Genomic DNA, 16835 nt, shown 5'->3' on the forward strand with positions numbered 1-16835 from the left:
ATCACCTTCGTTTGCTTAGCCTGGTCACAGATCTGTTTGTGCGGTTTTGCCAACGCCGATGGTCATTGTCATGAGTTGAAGCAAGACAGCACAAACCGATCTGGGAATGGTTTGCCTGCTTCAGCAGTAATGGTAACTGGCATGGAATGACCCCTTTTAGAGCCGTCATCCTTGCATGAACCCTCGTAGTGCACACTTTACCAAGTACTATCTAGGTTTGCCTAATAGTCAAGATTTATTTAACCACCATAACATCCTCTATGGAACAAGCACATTGCAATTGGCATGCCCTTGCTTATGACTAGATACCATTCCTTTACAAAGAGCTGTGTGGAAGTTTGTTAACCTGCCTGCTCAGGTGCAAGACCTTGTGTTGAAATAGACCTGACTGCACCTTATCCAATGCATTACTTTGCGACAAAGAAAATCACAAGAATAGAAAAACAGAAATGTCAAGAAAGTGGCAGTAAATTTGTACTTTTTCCCCATACAAATCCTAGCATTACACCATGTGTAGATTTCTTGGTCCATATGAACCCAGCTTAATACCCAAACCCAAATGAATGTGAAGCACAATTGTGACGACTTTATAAATTCAATATTAAACATACCCTGCTTTAACATATGCATTTTAATCTACCAAAATCCTACTGAAAACATGTCTTCTACATATAGTTTACATACACGCCAGGATGTGCAGTGCTTAAATAGAAGGAATGTTCATTTAGAAATCATAATGCAAATAATTCCAAAGGTAAAGGGCCATTGATGCCCAGAACTGGGTCATGTTCATTAGGCACAAATGGAAGGAAACAGATTGCAACAGGGAGGGACTACCTGGACTTCCCGCTGCAAGCCCTTATGAATACGACTGAAAGACAGACTATAACTCGACATGGCATCAAAATAGTTAACACAAACAAGGCAGCTCCTGTAAATGGTGACGGAAAGGACTCTAGGAGTTGAAGTTTGTTCTTTGCGGAGCAGCTCAACAGGCGCGGGGTGATGGGGCGAAAAAGTACAACGCCAGTAGAATGAGGTAAACCACCACCAAAGCAGTCCCTGAAAAGGAAACAGAGGTTTGGAATTCAGTCTAATCCGTGATATCCGGCATAGCAATGCAAACCAAGCACAACAACTTACCCTGAAAGTAGTCAGACTTGCCATCCATGAAAATGTAGTTGACCACAATCACACTAAAGATGCTGGCCCAAAGATGCAAGTCACTGAACAGGAGCACAAATCCCACATCCTGGAAAAGAGATGGAGTCCTGTTTGATGGGATCTTCTCACTGACCACTACAGTCTATGATCAAAACCGGAGGCTTTATGTACAGAAACAAGTGAGATACTGACAATTATATTGATAAAGTGCACATCTGATGCAATTAATCACAATGCAGATAAAGATTTAAAACGACTTACATAAAAAGTGTTGAACAAGATGAGTAAGGGAATTTGAATCATGCAGACTTGCACTGCTATGCAGTTTCCCACCTCCAAGCTGCAGACAAATCAAAGTCAGGTTACAGTTCTCGGAAACCCCGGGCCTAGGCGGGCAACAGCACTTGCTCTGGGAATCATGTCAGATTTTCATGGCCAATTCGATAAGGGTGATCTTCAGACAGACAACTCTCTCAACAAACAATGAGTTTGGGTAGGTGGGGCTTAAAAACAATCCCCTCGGAAACATGACAGAGGCGGACACACAACGCGGACGCGGACAGCTAGGCTAATTTTAGCCACAGCCAGTCAGTGGTTGTTGTAAGCTTGGGAGTGTAAAATATCTTTCGCAAGCTCCATCAAGCTAGCTACCAGAAATGTTTACGGCAGGGTTCTGGATGGATTTCCCAGTGCTCAACTCCACCCTTTCATCTCTGCCAAACTGACGTTGGTTTATGTTTTATTTAACTAGGCAAGTCAGTTAAGAACAAATTCTTATTTATAATGACGGCCTCTGCCTTGTTCAGGAGCAGAACAACGGATTTTTACCTTGTCAGCTCGGCGATTCGATCTAGCAACCTTTCGATTACTGGCCCAATGCTCTAACCACCTGCTGCCCCTATGTACAGTGTATGCTTGAACATTGGTACATTGTGGGAGGCAACCGGTCTGTCTAGAGATACTAGGTTATGCATGACGAGACAAGATCCATCAGGAGAGTGAAAACGCAGTATCAGAGCTTGATAGTGACTTACCTGAGACTGATGTTATTCTGCAGGGCAAACTGGATTCCGTTGAAGATCTCAGGAATTTCTGGCACCATCGCCAACACGGTCACACCGATGAAATACTGCAGAAATGAATGACAGACAGTGACACATTGCACTAGCCTTTACATAGTCAGGACAGAACACATTTTAAAAGTTGTTTGGCTATCCTTATGCTTATCCTGAACAGCTGGTCGCATTATGCGTGTAAAAAATTCTGTTTTATAAAATGACAGGAGCTTTAAATAATGAGCTTTCCAGAGACATTTTCTACCCAATTACACGAATCATATCATATTCCCCTGGGTATGGTCTCGGTTGGTCAATGGGCATGAAAAGGAAGGAAGAGGTTCAGAATGGAGTGAAACGGGGACGTACCATCTGAACCTATCCAATAAGAAACGCAAGTGTTTATTTTCTGTTGCACAACATTTTTCTACGCTGTGGCCTAATGAACATGGCTCAGGTGTGGGCGTACCTGGGAGATGGCGGAGTGGTCGAGGATGGGTTTGATGTGCTCCGTGGTGAGGTCGGCACAGGCAGCCATTAACAGCGTGGCCATGATCAGCACAGACAGAGCCCTCAACCTGGACCAGTGGACGACCGTGCCGTGACCACCTACACACACAAACAAACAATAGAAACCAATACAATGAAGTATCACACATTCCAGTTCCTGTCTACTATATAACCACAACACCACAAAAGTTTAGAACTTATGGGAAAAGCTTGAAATAATAAAGTGTTTGTGGTTGGTGGGCTCACCGCTGGCGCCCTCCGGTGGGCACTGACCCTGCTGGTGGTCGTGCCCGTCACTGACTTGGATGTCGTAGATGTGGGAGTGGGTCTTCAGGGTGAAGATGAGGCCGATCAGGTAGGCGGAGGGCAGCAACACGGAGATGGTGTATACCAGAGGCCTGGAAAACAAGCCATACAGCAAGTAACTACAGCGTAGCAGGCCTACTGACTGGAAAACAAGCCATACAGCAAGTAACTACAGCGTAGCAGGCCTACTGACTGGAAAACAAGCCATACAGCAAGTAACTACAGCGTAGCAGGCCTACTGACTGGAAAACAAGCCATACAGCAAGTAACTACAGCGTAGCAGGCCTACTGACTGGAAAACAAGCCATACAGCAAGTAACTACAGCGTAGCAGGCCTACTGACTGGAAAACAAGCCATACAGCAAGTAACTACAGCGTAGCAGGCCTACTGACTGGAAAACAAGCCATACAGCAAGTAACTACAGAGTAGCAGGCCTACTGACTGGAAAACAAGCCATACAGCAAGTAACTACAGTGTAGCAGGCCTACTGACTGGAAAACAAGCCATACAGCAAGTAACTACAGTGTAGCAGGCCTACTGACTGGAAAACAAGCCATACAGCAAGTAACTACAGAGTAGCAGGCCTACTGACTGGAAAACAAGCCATACAGCAAGTAACTACAGAGTAGCAGGCCTACTGACTGGTAACACCAACAAACCATGGGACAGAATGGGTATTTTATTGGAACTTACTCAATGTGTCTGAGATATAAGGGTTCGTAACTTCCACTCTGTTGAGAAACATAATATGGCTTTAGTTTAATACATGCTTAAGCATTTGAGGCTACCCACAAACACCCCTCACAACATCCTCATAACACACTTCCGCAGTAGTCACTACACTACAGACATGGCTTCAAATCATACTTGTTTTCAATCAAATACTTGAATGAAGCCTGTCTGGAATACCAGATGGATGGGTTAGGGTTAACCCTTTTGGCCACTGGGTCGTTGGTTCCATTGCTCCAGGTAAGCTCAATCAAGTGCAGATCAAGTATTATTTGAACCTGAGACGCGTCACAGCAGCACAGTCAATGTAATAGTTCATAATGATGATGCAGCAGGTGAACAGGAGATGTAGGCACTAACCATGTCATAGTGGCAGTCCATACAGGTAAAGGGCCCGCTGGTGTTGGCTGGAGAGCTGGAGCAGCCCGCACACACCAGGCTACCGTAGGCCTTGGAGAACAGCGTTGGGGCAAATACACCTGCGGGACAGAAAGTGTGTGAACTTGTTTGTAGATGTGCGTGTGTGTTAAGACTTCAAATCAAATTTTATTGGTCACATACACGTGTTTAGCAGATGTTATTGCGGGTGTAGCGAAATGCTTGTGCTTCTAGCTCCGACAGTGCAGTGATATCTAACAGTTTCACAACATTTACCTAAAATACACATAAATCTAAGTAAGGAATGGATTAAGAATGTATACATATTTGTCAGAGCGGCATTGGACTAAGATACAGTGGCATAGTATAGAATACAGTATATTAATATGAGATGGGTGATGCAATATTTACACACAATTAAAGTGATTAAGATACCGTAGAATAGTATAGAGTACAGTTTACACATATGAGATGAGTAATGCAAGACACAGACATTATTAAAGTGGCTAGTGTTTCATTTCCTTAAAGTGGCCAGTGATTCCTAATCTATAGGCAACAGCCTCTGATGTGCTGGAGATGGCTGTTTAACAGCCAGTTGTGTAGTATAGAATACAATACAGTATATTCATGAGATGGGTGATGCAATATGTAAACACAATTTAAAAGTGACTAAGATACCGTAGAATAGTGTGGAGCGCAGTTGATACAGTTGTGGCCAAAAGTTGAGAATAACACAAATATTAATTTCCACAAAGTTCGCTGCTTCAGTGTGTTCAGATATTTTTGTCAGATGTTACTATGGAATACTGAAGTATAATTACAAGAGTCAATATTTGCAGTGTTGACACAGGACCGATGGTAGCGCTCACCTGGTCTTCTCCGGACAAGCTTTTTTTCCGGATGCCCCAAACAATCGGAAAGGGGATTCAGAGAAAATTACTTTACCCCAGTCCTCAGCAGTCCAATCCCTGTACCTTCTGCGGAGTATCAGTCTGTCCCTGATGTTTTTCCTGGAGAGAAGCGGCTTCTTTGCTGCCCTTCTTGACACCAGCCCATCCTCCAAAAGTCTTTGCCTCACTGTGCGTGCAGATGCACTCACACCTGCCTGCTGCCATTCCTGAGCAAGCTCTGTACTGGTGGTGCCCCGATCCCGCAGCTGAATCAACTTTAGGAAACGGTCCTGGCGCTTGCTGGACTTTCTTGGGCGCCCTGAAGCCTTCTTCACAACAATTAAACCGCTCTCCTTGAAGTTCTTGATGATCCGATTAATGGTTGATTTAGGTGCAATTTTACTAGCAGCAATATCCTTGCCTGTGAAGCCCTTTTTGTGCAAAGCAATGATGACGGCACGTGTGTCCTTGCAGGTAACCATGTTTGAAAAAGGAAGAACAATGATTCCAAGCACCACCCTCCTTTTGAAGCTTCCAGTCTGTTATTCGAACTCAATCAGCATGACAGAGTGATCTCTATCCACGGTTTCTGGTTGGGGTAGGTTTTAATAGTCACAGTGGGTACAACATCTCCTATGCACTTCCTGATAAACTTGTTCACCGTATCGGTATATGTGTCGATATTCTTTTCTGAAGCTACTGTGAACATATCCCAATCAAAACAATCTTGAAGCGTGGATTTCGATTGGTCAGACCAGCATTGAATAGTCGTTACCACGGGTGCTCCCCGTTTGAGTTTCTGCTTATAGGAGGGGAGGAGCAAGATGGAATCGTGGTCTGATTTGCCGAATGGAGGGCCTTATATGCATTCTGGAAGGTAGTACAACAATGGTTGAGAGTTTTAGCAGCGCAAGTACAACAATCAATATGTTGATCGAATTTCGGGAGCATTTTCCTCAAATTTGCTTTATTAAAATCCACAGCTACAATAAATTCAGCCTCAGGATATGTGGTTTCCAGTTTGCATAAAGTCCAGTGAAGTTCTTTGAGGGCCGTTTTGGTATCGGCTTGAGGGAGGATATAGACCGCTGTGGCTATTATTGATGAAAACTCTTTTGGGAGATAGCATTTGATTGTGAGATATTCTAGGTTGGGTGAACAGAAGGACTTAAGTTCCTGTATGTTACACCATAAGTCAGTTACACCATAAGTCGTTAATCATAAAACATATACCTCCACCCAGAGAGTACATCTCGCCGCGATGTACTGAGAACCCAACTGGCTTTACAGAGTCAGACAGTATATCGAGAGACTTGCCTGTGCGCACACACACACACGTTTTTTTGTGTGTGCTTACGCATCTGTGCATGCGTGCTCACGCTCTTACCTCCTACTGATATGAAGAGCAGGGCTGAGCTGACCCCTGCAGAGCGGCTGTTGAACCTCTGCTCCCTGTGTTTAAAGCCCCCGATGATCATGCTGATACCCTGGGTAGACAGGAGACATGATGTAGTCCAGTCACTAAACCTCCAGTCACAAGTCCCCTGTGCTCAAGGCCAAGTGAAATTCAGTCTCTTATGGCTGAAATCCCAGTCCCCGTGTTTGAGTTCTGGTCCAAGTGCTGGGTCCACATTAAGTCAAAATAAAGTTATTTAACCAGTCAGATATAGTGTAGCGGCAAGAGGGATTTACTCAAATTGTTTGCCATCCGTTTTCCTTTCTGTGCCACCAAATGTTTGCATATAGGCTACTGGTAATGTTACCAGGGCCACATTCAGTTGAAAACATTGCAGATAAAAAAATACCATGAATAGAGCCGACGTTATGCCTTATGTCAAAGAGGCATGTTTGTTCTACATAGCATATTTCTACCTGAACGTTTTAAAACGTTGCATCCTGCTGAACGTGCCCCAGGTGGTTGGCTATAGCTAGCTAATGAGGTAACATGACTGAACAAGGTGTAGCCTAAACAAATGAAGCATCTTGTGTTTTTTAACCAGGCAAAGGGTATCTATGTAATTAGAAGGCTACGGGGAAGAAAGAGAGTCGCCTGCGTGATGTGTATAAGTGGAGGCGGAGCTGCGCCTATCTGGCCACACACATCGCTTGCTCCCCCGCAGCTCACCAGTTGGATGTAGGCTAGGCTGTGGTGGCGCATCTGTTCCACTGTAGAATAGAACATTTTCCTTAGTTCTAGTTTTCTGGGTCTATTTAGTCAGTTATAGTCTCATCAATTGCCACTGAAAAGTAGGTGTTTGAGTAATATTTTAGTCACTATTATTGTTGAGGAAGTAAACACTGGTGGTTGTGTGTCAGTCTTCGAGGGTAATGTTTTTGTGTATATTAGTGAGATGCCTGTGTGTGTCTAGGTGCCACTCACTGGGATAAAGAGAATACAGCCCAGCAGGGTTCCAGTGAGAGCGGCCTTGACGATCTCCTCATAGCACTTGGTGCCGGCCTTGTGACCCCTCAGCAGGGCAGTGATGTAGAAGGTCATCTCTGTGATGGAGCCAAACGTGGCGTTCACCACTGCTCCCACCGCAAAGTTACTCTGGGCTGAGATACTGCAGAGAGACAGACAGCGTGTTACTCTGGGCTGAGATACTGCAGAGAGACAGACAGCGTGTTACTCTGGGCTGAGATACTGCAGAGAGACAGACAGCGTGTTACTCTGGGCTGAGATACTGCAGAGAGACAGACAGCGTGTTACTCTGGGCTGAGATATTGCAGAGAGACAGACAGCGTGTTACTCTGGGCTGAGATACTGCAGCGAGATGCACCATTTTAACTACTAATACCGAATTTTACCACCACCAAATTTAACAACTATCAACCAGCCTCAGGGGTGATTCTATTCAGAGGGCCTTGTCGGAGCACAAGCACGTCATTACATCCACAAACATTCCGACTCATCAACCACTGTCACTTTTGGTTCACCATCATTATACAACCGGACAAAAAAGTGAATCATATAAACTCTACATGTGGACTTAACCGCCATATGTGGATTTAACATCTGTTCAAAACAATTTGACTCCAAGCTAGCCTCTTACTGTGGTTCTGGTATTTTGTCCATGTTGGCAGAGCAGACTGGGGGGGGTGTCTTACCTGGCGATGCCCATGCCAATGTAATAGGACAGTGGGATGATGGAGCTGACGGCAGCGGCGAACTTGGCCTCCGAGCTGACAAACTGGTTCTCTGTGTCCACGTAGCCGACCACCAGGGTTGTGATGACCAGGGGCAGCAGGTCTGGGTGGGCACATTGCTTTAAGGATCACCAGTGGGTCAACTGGAATGGAAAGTCTACAGTGCTGTGTTGGATATCAACTACATTGCAGAATCACAGATCTATAAATAACTTTGCATCCTAACTAACTACTTATTGTGTGAACCAAATTAACGATTTTATACCTCTTTTTGCTTAAACTGATTCCCTCAAACCTGATGATTGTCTGCTTTAAACAAACTGGTGATGCACTGTAAAGAACCGCTAAGCAGAAATGCTGACCCCTGGTGGACAGGGTAAAAGGTGCAACTTGCAGGACATTCCATTAGGTCCTTGGTGGTGTTCCAGGTCATCTTTTTTGTTGTCACGCTGCCCAACTCATAATATCTCTATAGCAAATGAATGTGGTTCCTAGGACACGAAACACTTCTCCAGGTCTGATCATCTAAGCCGTGTGACTGCATAAAGACGACCTGGAACGCCACCACCAGTTCACTGACATAAGTCAGGTGATAGATAATCACAACCATAATGGTCTGTTAAAGGATACTGACAGCGAACACATTGATTCCGTCCAAGGTGTATTTATAGTAGTACCAGTTGAAGGCGTGGTAGCAACAGAGAAGCACTTCGCTCTCACACCCTTGCGGCTGCAAAAGAGACAGAAAAACATAGCAAAGCAATCGTCAAATTATACATCTCCAAATCTAGGAAAAGGATTCCTCTAAAAAACACGGTGGCATTATTTGAAATCCACAGGGCCAAGTTAATGGGTTGGATTAAAGTGGTAACTAGTTCAGAGGCTGTGATAATGTCAACACGACATGGAAGGGGAAGATCTTGATGAGCGCGTCCACCTTTTTAAGCCGGTGGATGTGGACGTCCTCGGGGGGCATGAGGAGGATGATGGCCAGGGTGCGGGCGTTCATCTTGGCCACGGGGATAGTGAAGACCAGGATCCAGGAGAGGAAGCAGGCCAGGCCGTGGATCAGCCCCAGGAGAGGGTAGCCTAGCAACAACCACACATAGGTACTGACACGACACTGCACCCAGCAGGGCACAGCACAGGAGACCAGGCAGGCAAGCAAGCAGGCACAGACACGCATGCAAACAAAAGCACGTGCACACACATAGCGGGGAAAGATTTGAAAAAGTACTGATTATGAAATGGTCTTGGCAAAAGCTTGAAAACAGAGCAGCCAATCAGGCACTCCGATTGAGTTTAGAGATTGGTTTAGTTTGTTCAGACTAACAAGTCATCAAACACATTCCATCGCAATCCACATAAGGAAAACAACATACGCTTATGAGGATATAACTTTTGACAAATATTATTTGACAAGATATTAGCCCACACAGGGGTTGAGGCAGTAGGCGAGGGGACAAGACTCACCCAGTAACGCATCCGTTGTGGGGGGACCTCGATGGGGACAGAAAGGGGCATGAGCAGGGGTGTAGACTCCTTCACCTCCTTTGAGTCAGATTCCTCTGGGATGGCCTCGCAGTGAGGGAACTTCACACAGCATCGTCTGACCAGGCTTCTGGGCTAAACATCCAGGTGAAAGAAGGAGAGAGCGGGACGGGTGAGGGGGCGAAGGAGAGAGCGGGACGGGTGAGGGGGCGAAGGAGAGAGCGGGACGGGTGAGGGGGCGAAGGAGAGAGCGGGACGGGTGAGGGGGCGAAGGAGAGAGCGGGACGGGTGACGGGGCGAAGGAGAGAGCGGGACGGGTGAGGGGGCGAAGGAGAGAGCGGGACGGGTGAGGGGGCGAAGGAGAGAGCGGGGACGGGTGACGGGGCGAAGGAGAGAGCGGGACGGGTGACGGAGCGAAGGAGAGAGCGGGACGGGTGACGGAGCGAAGGAGAGCGGGACGGGTGACGGAGCGAAGGAGAGAGCGGGACGGGTGACGGAGCGAAGGAGAGAGCGGGACGGGTGACGGAGCGAAGGAGAGAGCGGGACGGGTGACGGAGCGAAGGAGAGAGCGGGACGGGTGACGGAGCGAAGGAGAGAGCGGGACGGGTGACGGAGCGAAGGAGAGAGCGGGACGGGTGACGGAGCGAAGGAGAGAGCGGGACGGGTGACGGAGCGAAGGAGAGAGCGGGACGGGTGACGGAGCGAAGGAGAGAGCGGGACGGGTGACGGAGCGAAGGAGAGAGCGGGACGGGTGACGGAGCGAAGGAGAGAGCGGGACGGGTGACGGAGCGAAGGAGAGAGCGGGACGGGTGACGGAGCGAAGGAGAGAGCGGGACGGGTGACGGAGCGAAGGAGAGAGCGGGACGGGTGACGGAGCGAAGGAGAGAATGTGTGAGAGCAAGAGAGCGATGGAAGTAAAAACAACATCTGTATTGTCTGATTAGACCTAACGTCAATAAGAGCCTTAATAATACATTATTAAACCTTATTGATAAACTCCAACCAACACTAAGAAATAGTATCAGGACCATCAGTTTGACTACAACACCATTAAAATGGGGCCCAGAGAGTGACAGTATTGAGGTGACAATTGCACACACTTCTAACCAGACCATGAATATAGCTGGGTGTTCAAGTCTTTAGTTATATTTGTCGAGTTGTTGGACCTAGTTGTTGTAACGGTATATGAGGAGCAAGGAGAATGATGAACACAGCGATCAAGCTGGTTCCTCCAGGCTAAACGTCACCCTGACCAGGCAATAATCAATGGAGAACGAGCCAAGACAATTGCATAATCAACCACTGTCATAACTGTTACCTTTAGTATGGACTTCCCAAATGGCCACAGAAAGTAGCATGATAACTTCCAACACAGCTTCCCTGAAATAAGATTCGAGACCCCAAAATATTAGAATTGAAATTCAGATTTATGTCATCCCGATGTAAAGTAATACAGATTTTATTTTAAAGAACATTAAAATAGTGTATTACATGAAAGGGGTTCCTACCATAAGGAACTCCAATGATGGTCAGAAACATTAGGACACAGATCAAGAGGTAGGCTAAAGAGATCCACCATCCAAATAAAATCAAGTATGCCATGTTTCCACAAGTGATCAATGAACCTGAAATCAAAGAGATAAAATGACATAGCGTATTCTATTCATCAACATATAGTGTCTACTCTATAGCTATAGAACACTACAATCTTGAGTATTTTTCCCTCAAACATGTAAAAAATGATTCACATCAAGCCATGGTCGTGTTCATTAGGGCACATGGTAGCTAAATGTTTAAAAAACGTTCCCACGGAAAACAAAAACCAACATTTCTTATTGGACATGTTCAGATAACTGCCCCCGAAACAGGGAGGTACTATCTCCATTTGGTGACTACTGAACACAACCCGCACCTTTTCTAATGATCGTCATATTAGAGGTTCCGCAGGGGGAAAGTGAATTAGGAGCAGGAGGACAGACACTAACCTTGGGGTCTGACAAAGTTTAGCTCCGAGTAGAGCTCCCTCACAATGTCCGACCTGTCCTCTATGGGCCTCTCAGTCACGTGACTCTTCCACTTTCTGAAGCCAAACTGAACATGTGCACACACACAACCAGACACACCATCACTTCCAAGTTAAAGGTATATTTTGTACATCATTCATATTAAACAAAAACTGCCAGGCTTTTTTCTCTCCGATGTGTCCAACACACCACCCACCCTGTAGTTGTTGGCCAGTTTGTTTGCCTCTACTTCATTCTCCGCTCGGATGGTGGTCCTCAAGCTCGAGCCATCCTGCCAAACCTCTTCCCCATAGTGACAAGGAGTAGTGCCTCCTGAGGGAACAGACACCAAGTTACCAAACAAATGGATGAAATGGTCCGGCCAAGACGAGGAAAAAACAAGACAAGAAAAATGGATGAGAGGTCTTCCATGAAGTATCACACACTAACATATGGACATTTAAAAATGATTTGATATAGCAGAATTTCATGAATCTTGTTTCTCCCAAAGGTGTAGAGCTTAGCCAGCCCAAAAAACTAAATTACACCAATGCTATCGGTTGTACAGAGCATCATGGGTACTTTAGCAAACAGTCAGTGTTGGTTGTGACTGTATGTGCTGCCAGGACAGGCTGTAGCCTCACCTTTGTGTGCAGACAAGAATTTGGGGGTGTATTGGTGGGAGACATCTGGGGAGGGGGTCTCGGCCACATGGCTGCCAATGTCCACACACAGTCTGTCACACTGGGATGTACGGCGGTAGACCCTGGGGTCATGGTCCCATTGGGCATCTGGGGGACAAACAAACATTGATATGAAACATAACCTACCCTTCAACGTCTCCATTATTAGAAGTGTTTATTCATCAACATAACTTGTGTAGGGTAACAAATTACATCTGAGAAGATGCAGGTAAACTTGCATAAAACGTTCAGAATAAAATGACATTTATTAGTAGGTATCCCCCAGAGAACTAAACTCAACATTGTTAGACAAACAGAATCCATATGGCATAACTAGGGCCAGGAGTTTCTCCTCATCAGGAACAACTCTGGATCCCAGTTGGTTAGGTCATGTGAGACCTGTGTGGACCAATGCACTAAACCCGTCAAGTCAGTGCGTGACTAACGGAAGCTCCTGACAGTCACATGCAGCGACACCCAATTCTTCAGTGCAGGGATCCTGGTGAGACTGATGACTATCTATGGATTTCAAATGTTCGTGGATTTAACAAGCACTACAACGATGCACAGAAATGTTCCCTCTTCAGTGCCTCTGTGGAGGTTTACCACTTTGACAAGAGAACAAGATAACTTTACAACTTCATGTCTTTTAAAAAGGACGAGCAGCGTTTTCTAAGATCAATTCAGAGAACTTGAAATGGTCATACATGGAAAATCCAGAGAGCAACAAATACTTGTAAATCCAACGCTCTCTCCTGACCTGACATTCCCTAAACTTACTCTCCACAGGATTTAAGATGAGCATCACTGTCCCAAGACTCCTAACTGAACAAAGGGAAGGGATTCTTTATCAACATGTGACATTGTCTTCATGCAACTTCAATTATGAGACGGGCCAGTCAATCAATAGACTCACAGTTCTCATAATCTGAGAGAAAGCAGATTGATAATATTTTCAATTAAATACAAATTTAGTGAAAGCATTCGTCCTCATGTTGACATGTCTTAAATTGAGCTTTCCTCATGTTGTTGGAATCTTACCACTACTGTAGCATAAGTCAGGGTTTCCCAAACTCGGTCCTGGGGCCCCCCTGGGTGCACGTTTTGGTTGTGCCCTACTGTAGCACTACACAGCTGATTCAAATGATCAAAGCTTGATGATGAGTTGGATATTTGAATCAGCAGTGTAGTGTAGGGCAAACACCAAAACGTGCACCCAGGGGGCCCCCAGGACCGAGTTTGGGAAACCCTGACTTAGGTAATAGTCCAGTGTAGCCTACAATCTCTCTGGTAATAAGAGTCCATAAACTATTTTCAGAATCTGGTTCCAATATCTGTGAACAGAAATACATATTGGGGGTCTGAGCAAATGATCAAGCAGTTTTCAGTACGTCACAGGAACTGAATAGTTTCTCACCTATTAGTAAACAGTTTTGTGAGGCCTGGTTATCCTAGCTACATTAAGTGTAAAACATTATTTAGGGGCTCCTCCGCACAAATTAAATATTGTGGAAATAGAAGGAAAGCAGCCTACCCACACAACACAGGTGAGTTTAATCAAAGTTAACTATTGAACACTAACTGACAAGGCACAAATATAGGCTTTTCAAAATGTCGAACCTTCTATGAAATTTACAAAACAAATGCCAAAGTTTACCTTGAGAGCCGTGTCTATGTACGACACAACATTTGTTGCAAACGCACGATTATCGCGTGCTAAACAAACCGCGGAGATTGATAGAAGGAACGTTTACGATTTGTTCTTACCTGAACTTTCAGCCGTAGACCTCCGCCTACGCCTCTCCGTATCAACAATAGGCGCTTTAATGTGGGACATTATTATTGATTATAATTCCCATAGAGCTAATACCACGCCGGTTTAATCAAGTCTATGCCCTTCCTCAGCGGTTCTCTGTGCGCTTCATAACCATTGATGACATGCATGCATGTCTCCAAACAACCCGTGGGAATTGTAGATCATCCTCATATCTTGTCCTTCTCCATCGACTGCATTCTGGGATGTGTAGTGACTGTGTCATGTCCTGTGCCCATTCTAAATATAAAACAACTTTGTTTGAAAATCCAATTCATAACTTACGCTGTTTATGATGAAATATGTTCTATTGGATAATATGTGTTTTCTGTCATGCTGTGTAGACCTATTTCAGGGATGGCCAAGTTTTTAATATCATGTCTGAGTGAGACTGACTAACACAATCAATGGGGCCCCTGTTGGTAATTTGACCATGAACCAAGTTGGGTCAGCTGGACGCTAAACTCATTTCGAAATCTAAAAAATGTTAGCTGACATGGTGGGCTAATTGACTGACTATCCGTGACTGTGCTAACAAGAGAAAAACTGTTGATGCCCAACCAAATTTCGAAATTGCACCTTTTGTATTTTACTATTCTAACTTGCAGCAGTAAATTGAGACCCCGAGCGAGTTTTTTTTTATTGTATTTTTGGGGGGAAATTGATCGAGGACTTTGAAAAGTGGCCAGTTGCTTATCCCTGGCCTATTTACTTTACCAAGGATAATAACATTTCATACTGAGTGGAGACCTAAAAACTATATGTGAAAGGAAACATTATTCCAACAAGTGTAGGACAACAGAACTAAGGACCATCAGCACTAGAAATATGTTTTATTCACAAATCTCAATAAATAAAATAAAAAACAACAACACCAGAATTCTAGGTTTCCTTTTATTTACATAATTATACAAAAATACAGATTCATGATCAAAGTAATACAATTGTGTGTTCAAGATATGAGTGTGGAGAGAAACAGCAGTAAGCTACATAGACAATAGGGAAATGGATTTAGCCAATATAAAGAACACACAAAGAGATGGACTGTATTTAACTATCTTTGACAGCAAAAGAAAACTCTGAGAACGCTCACAATACCTCAAAGTATAGCAGGGTTACCTTCCCCTGGAATAAACTGGCTGGTCAGTATCCAACATGAGAAATATTACAGTTGATGTCATATACACTTGATAGATTCCTTATGTCTTTTCACAAAATATATTTTTTAACAGAAATTACATTCGTTTGCACTGATGGTGCAAGAAATGTCCAAATGTATTAAACAAATGTTACAGTGTTATTTTCATTGCAGCGCTTTACAGCTTGCTTAATTTATCTTCCAGACATGGACATTTTATAAATAATCTCTGATGCACATTAGCTAATAGGACTATCATAACATTGACACTACAGATGTAGGATCTTAATTTGAGCCAGTTTGCTACAGCAGAAACATAATCCTGCAGCAACAGGAAATGTGAGTTATTATGTGGATTATAATTAATGACCATTTTTGTAGCGGTTGATCCATTTTTCGTAAGCGAAAATCAAGTCAAAGTGGAAATTACAAACTTCAGAAACCGTTTTAAACCTCATGCAGTACAAGTTTAAAATTTCTCCTGATACAGGTTGGTCAAACTAAGATTCTACATCTGTTGTTCGGCACCATCTTTATTCTGTTGTGAGTGTGACGCAAAGACCCTAATACTAAAATACTTTGGTTACAGCATCGGTACAACTACATCACGAGCTTCAGTGACTTTTCCCTTTTGTTGAGCAAATCTGTAATGTACCTCAGCACAGATAACCAACCAACCATACAGTATAACAACTTAAGAGTTGTACAAGTATGCTGCATCCTTGCACAGGAGGTTGGTGGCACCTTAATTGGGAAGGACAGGCTTGTGGTAATGGCTGGAGCGGAATTAGTGGAACGGTATTAAATGTGTTTGATGCCATTTCATTTGCTCCGTTCCAGCCATTATTATGAGCCGTCCTCCCCTCAGCAGCCTCCACTGCATCCTCGGTCCCAATAAATGAACAGGTGCACTACACATAGAGAGAAGCACAGGACGTGTGCATTTACAAATTGTAGCAGATAATTACAAGCAAAGAGAATAAAGGGTGTTTTGCTCAACTCTAGGACAACATGACGCAATATATAGCACTGTCCTATACAATAAAAACACAAAACTCAACAAAGTATAGCCAAGGTTGTCTATACGTATGCTTAACTTGGGCAGGAGCTCACCGGAGCTGAGAACCGGCAACTCACATGTTCTACTGCTTGTGCTCCTGTTCTTCTTCTAGAATATTAGCTGAAAAGTATTGTGGAGCTCCTGCACCTAAATATAAACAGTACCAGCATGTAAAATGAGTACCGGCACCTACTGTATTTCAGTCCAAGTCAAGCACTGCTGTACAATAGAGTAAAAAATCATGTGGAAATACTATATACTACAGTAAAAAAATAACCCTTTTTAATACAATTGTACAGGGAAAAAAACGTAACAATTTAACTGATGTAGCTAACATGTGCAAGAACACTTTCAAGAAATGAAATGATTGATTCCCACTCAGTTGTGTATTTAATTTCCACTGATGTAAAAACCTAATCAATTATCTTTCTCCTCAGGTGAAAAAAGCTCACTTTTGTGTGATTGCA

General features: G+C 44.3%; 1 protein-coding gene across 2 annotated transcripts; it reads right to left on the bottom strand.

The window, feature by feature from the left end:
• Nucleotides 1–216: 216 nt before the first annotated feature.
• LOC115199138 (low affinity vacuolar monovalent cation/H(+) antiporter-like) lies at nucleotides 217–14441 on the bottom strand. 2 transcript variants are annotated; one of them, XM_029761739.1, is made up of 20 exons: nucleotides 14125–14441; nucleotides 12319–12465; nucleotides 11892–12004; nucleotides 11657–11762; nucleotides 11180–11296; nucleotides 10990–11051; nucleotides 9654–9806; nucleotides 9118–9303; nucleotides 8811–8910; nucleotides 8142–8283; nucleotides 7414–7597; nucleotides 6421–6520; nucleotides 4126–4244; nucleotides 3730–3767; nucleotides 2976–3127; nucleotides 2689–2828; nucleotides 2199–2293; nucleotides 1426–1504; nucleotides 1144–1252; nucleotides 217–1062 (listed from the first exon to the last, which is right to left on the bottom strand). In XM_029761739.1, exons 1-20 carry the CDS (start codon nucleotides 14192–14194, stop codon nucleotides 989–991), a joined length of 2286 nt encoding a protein of 761 aa, XP_029617599.1. In that variant the 5' UTR covers nucleotides 14195–14441; the 3' UTR covers nucleotides 217–988. The 2 variants fall into 2 exon arrangements, with proteins under 2 accessions (XP_029617599.1, XP_029617598.1); XM_029761738.1 differs by having other exon boundaries at nucleotides 11892–12007; nucleotides 14125–14439.
• Between the last annotated feature and the right edge of the window lie 2394 nt (nucleotides 14442–16835).

Source organism: Salmo trutta, chromosome 8 (genome assembly GCF_901001165.1).
Source record: "Salmo trutta chromosome 8, fSalTru1.1, whole genome shotgun sequence".
Lineage (NCBI taxonomy): Eukaryota > Metazoa > Chordata > Actinopteri > Salmoniformes > Salmonidae > Salmo > Salmo trutta.

Bases quoted from the DNA above. Each gene is read 5' to 3' on its own strand.
- LOC115199138 (XM_029761738.1), bottom strand. From the start codon at position 14,194: ATGTCCCACATTAAAGCGCCTATTGTTGATACGGAGAGGCGTAGGCGG. The intron at 11,763-11,891 runs GTGGGTGGTGTG...GCACATGTTCAG, and splicing joins AACTGGCCAACAACTACAGG to TTTGGCTTCAGAAAGTGGAA. The intron at 9,304-9,653 runs GTGAGTCTTGTC...TGCTGGGTGCAG, and splicing joins CACAACGGATGCGTTACTGG to TGTCGTGTCAGTACCTATGT.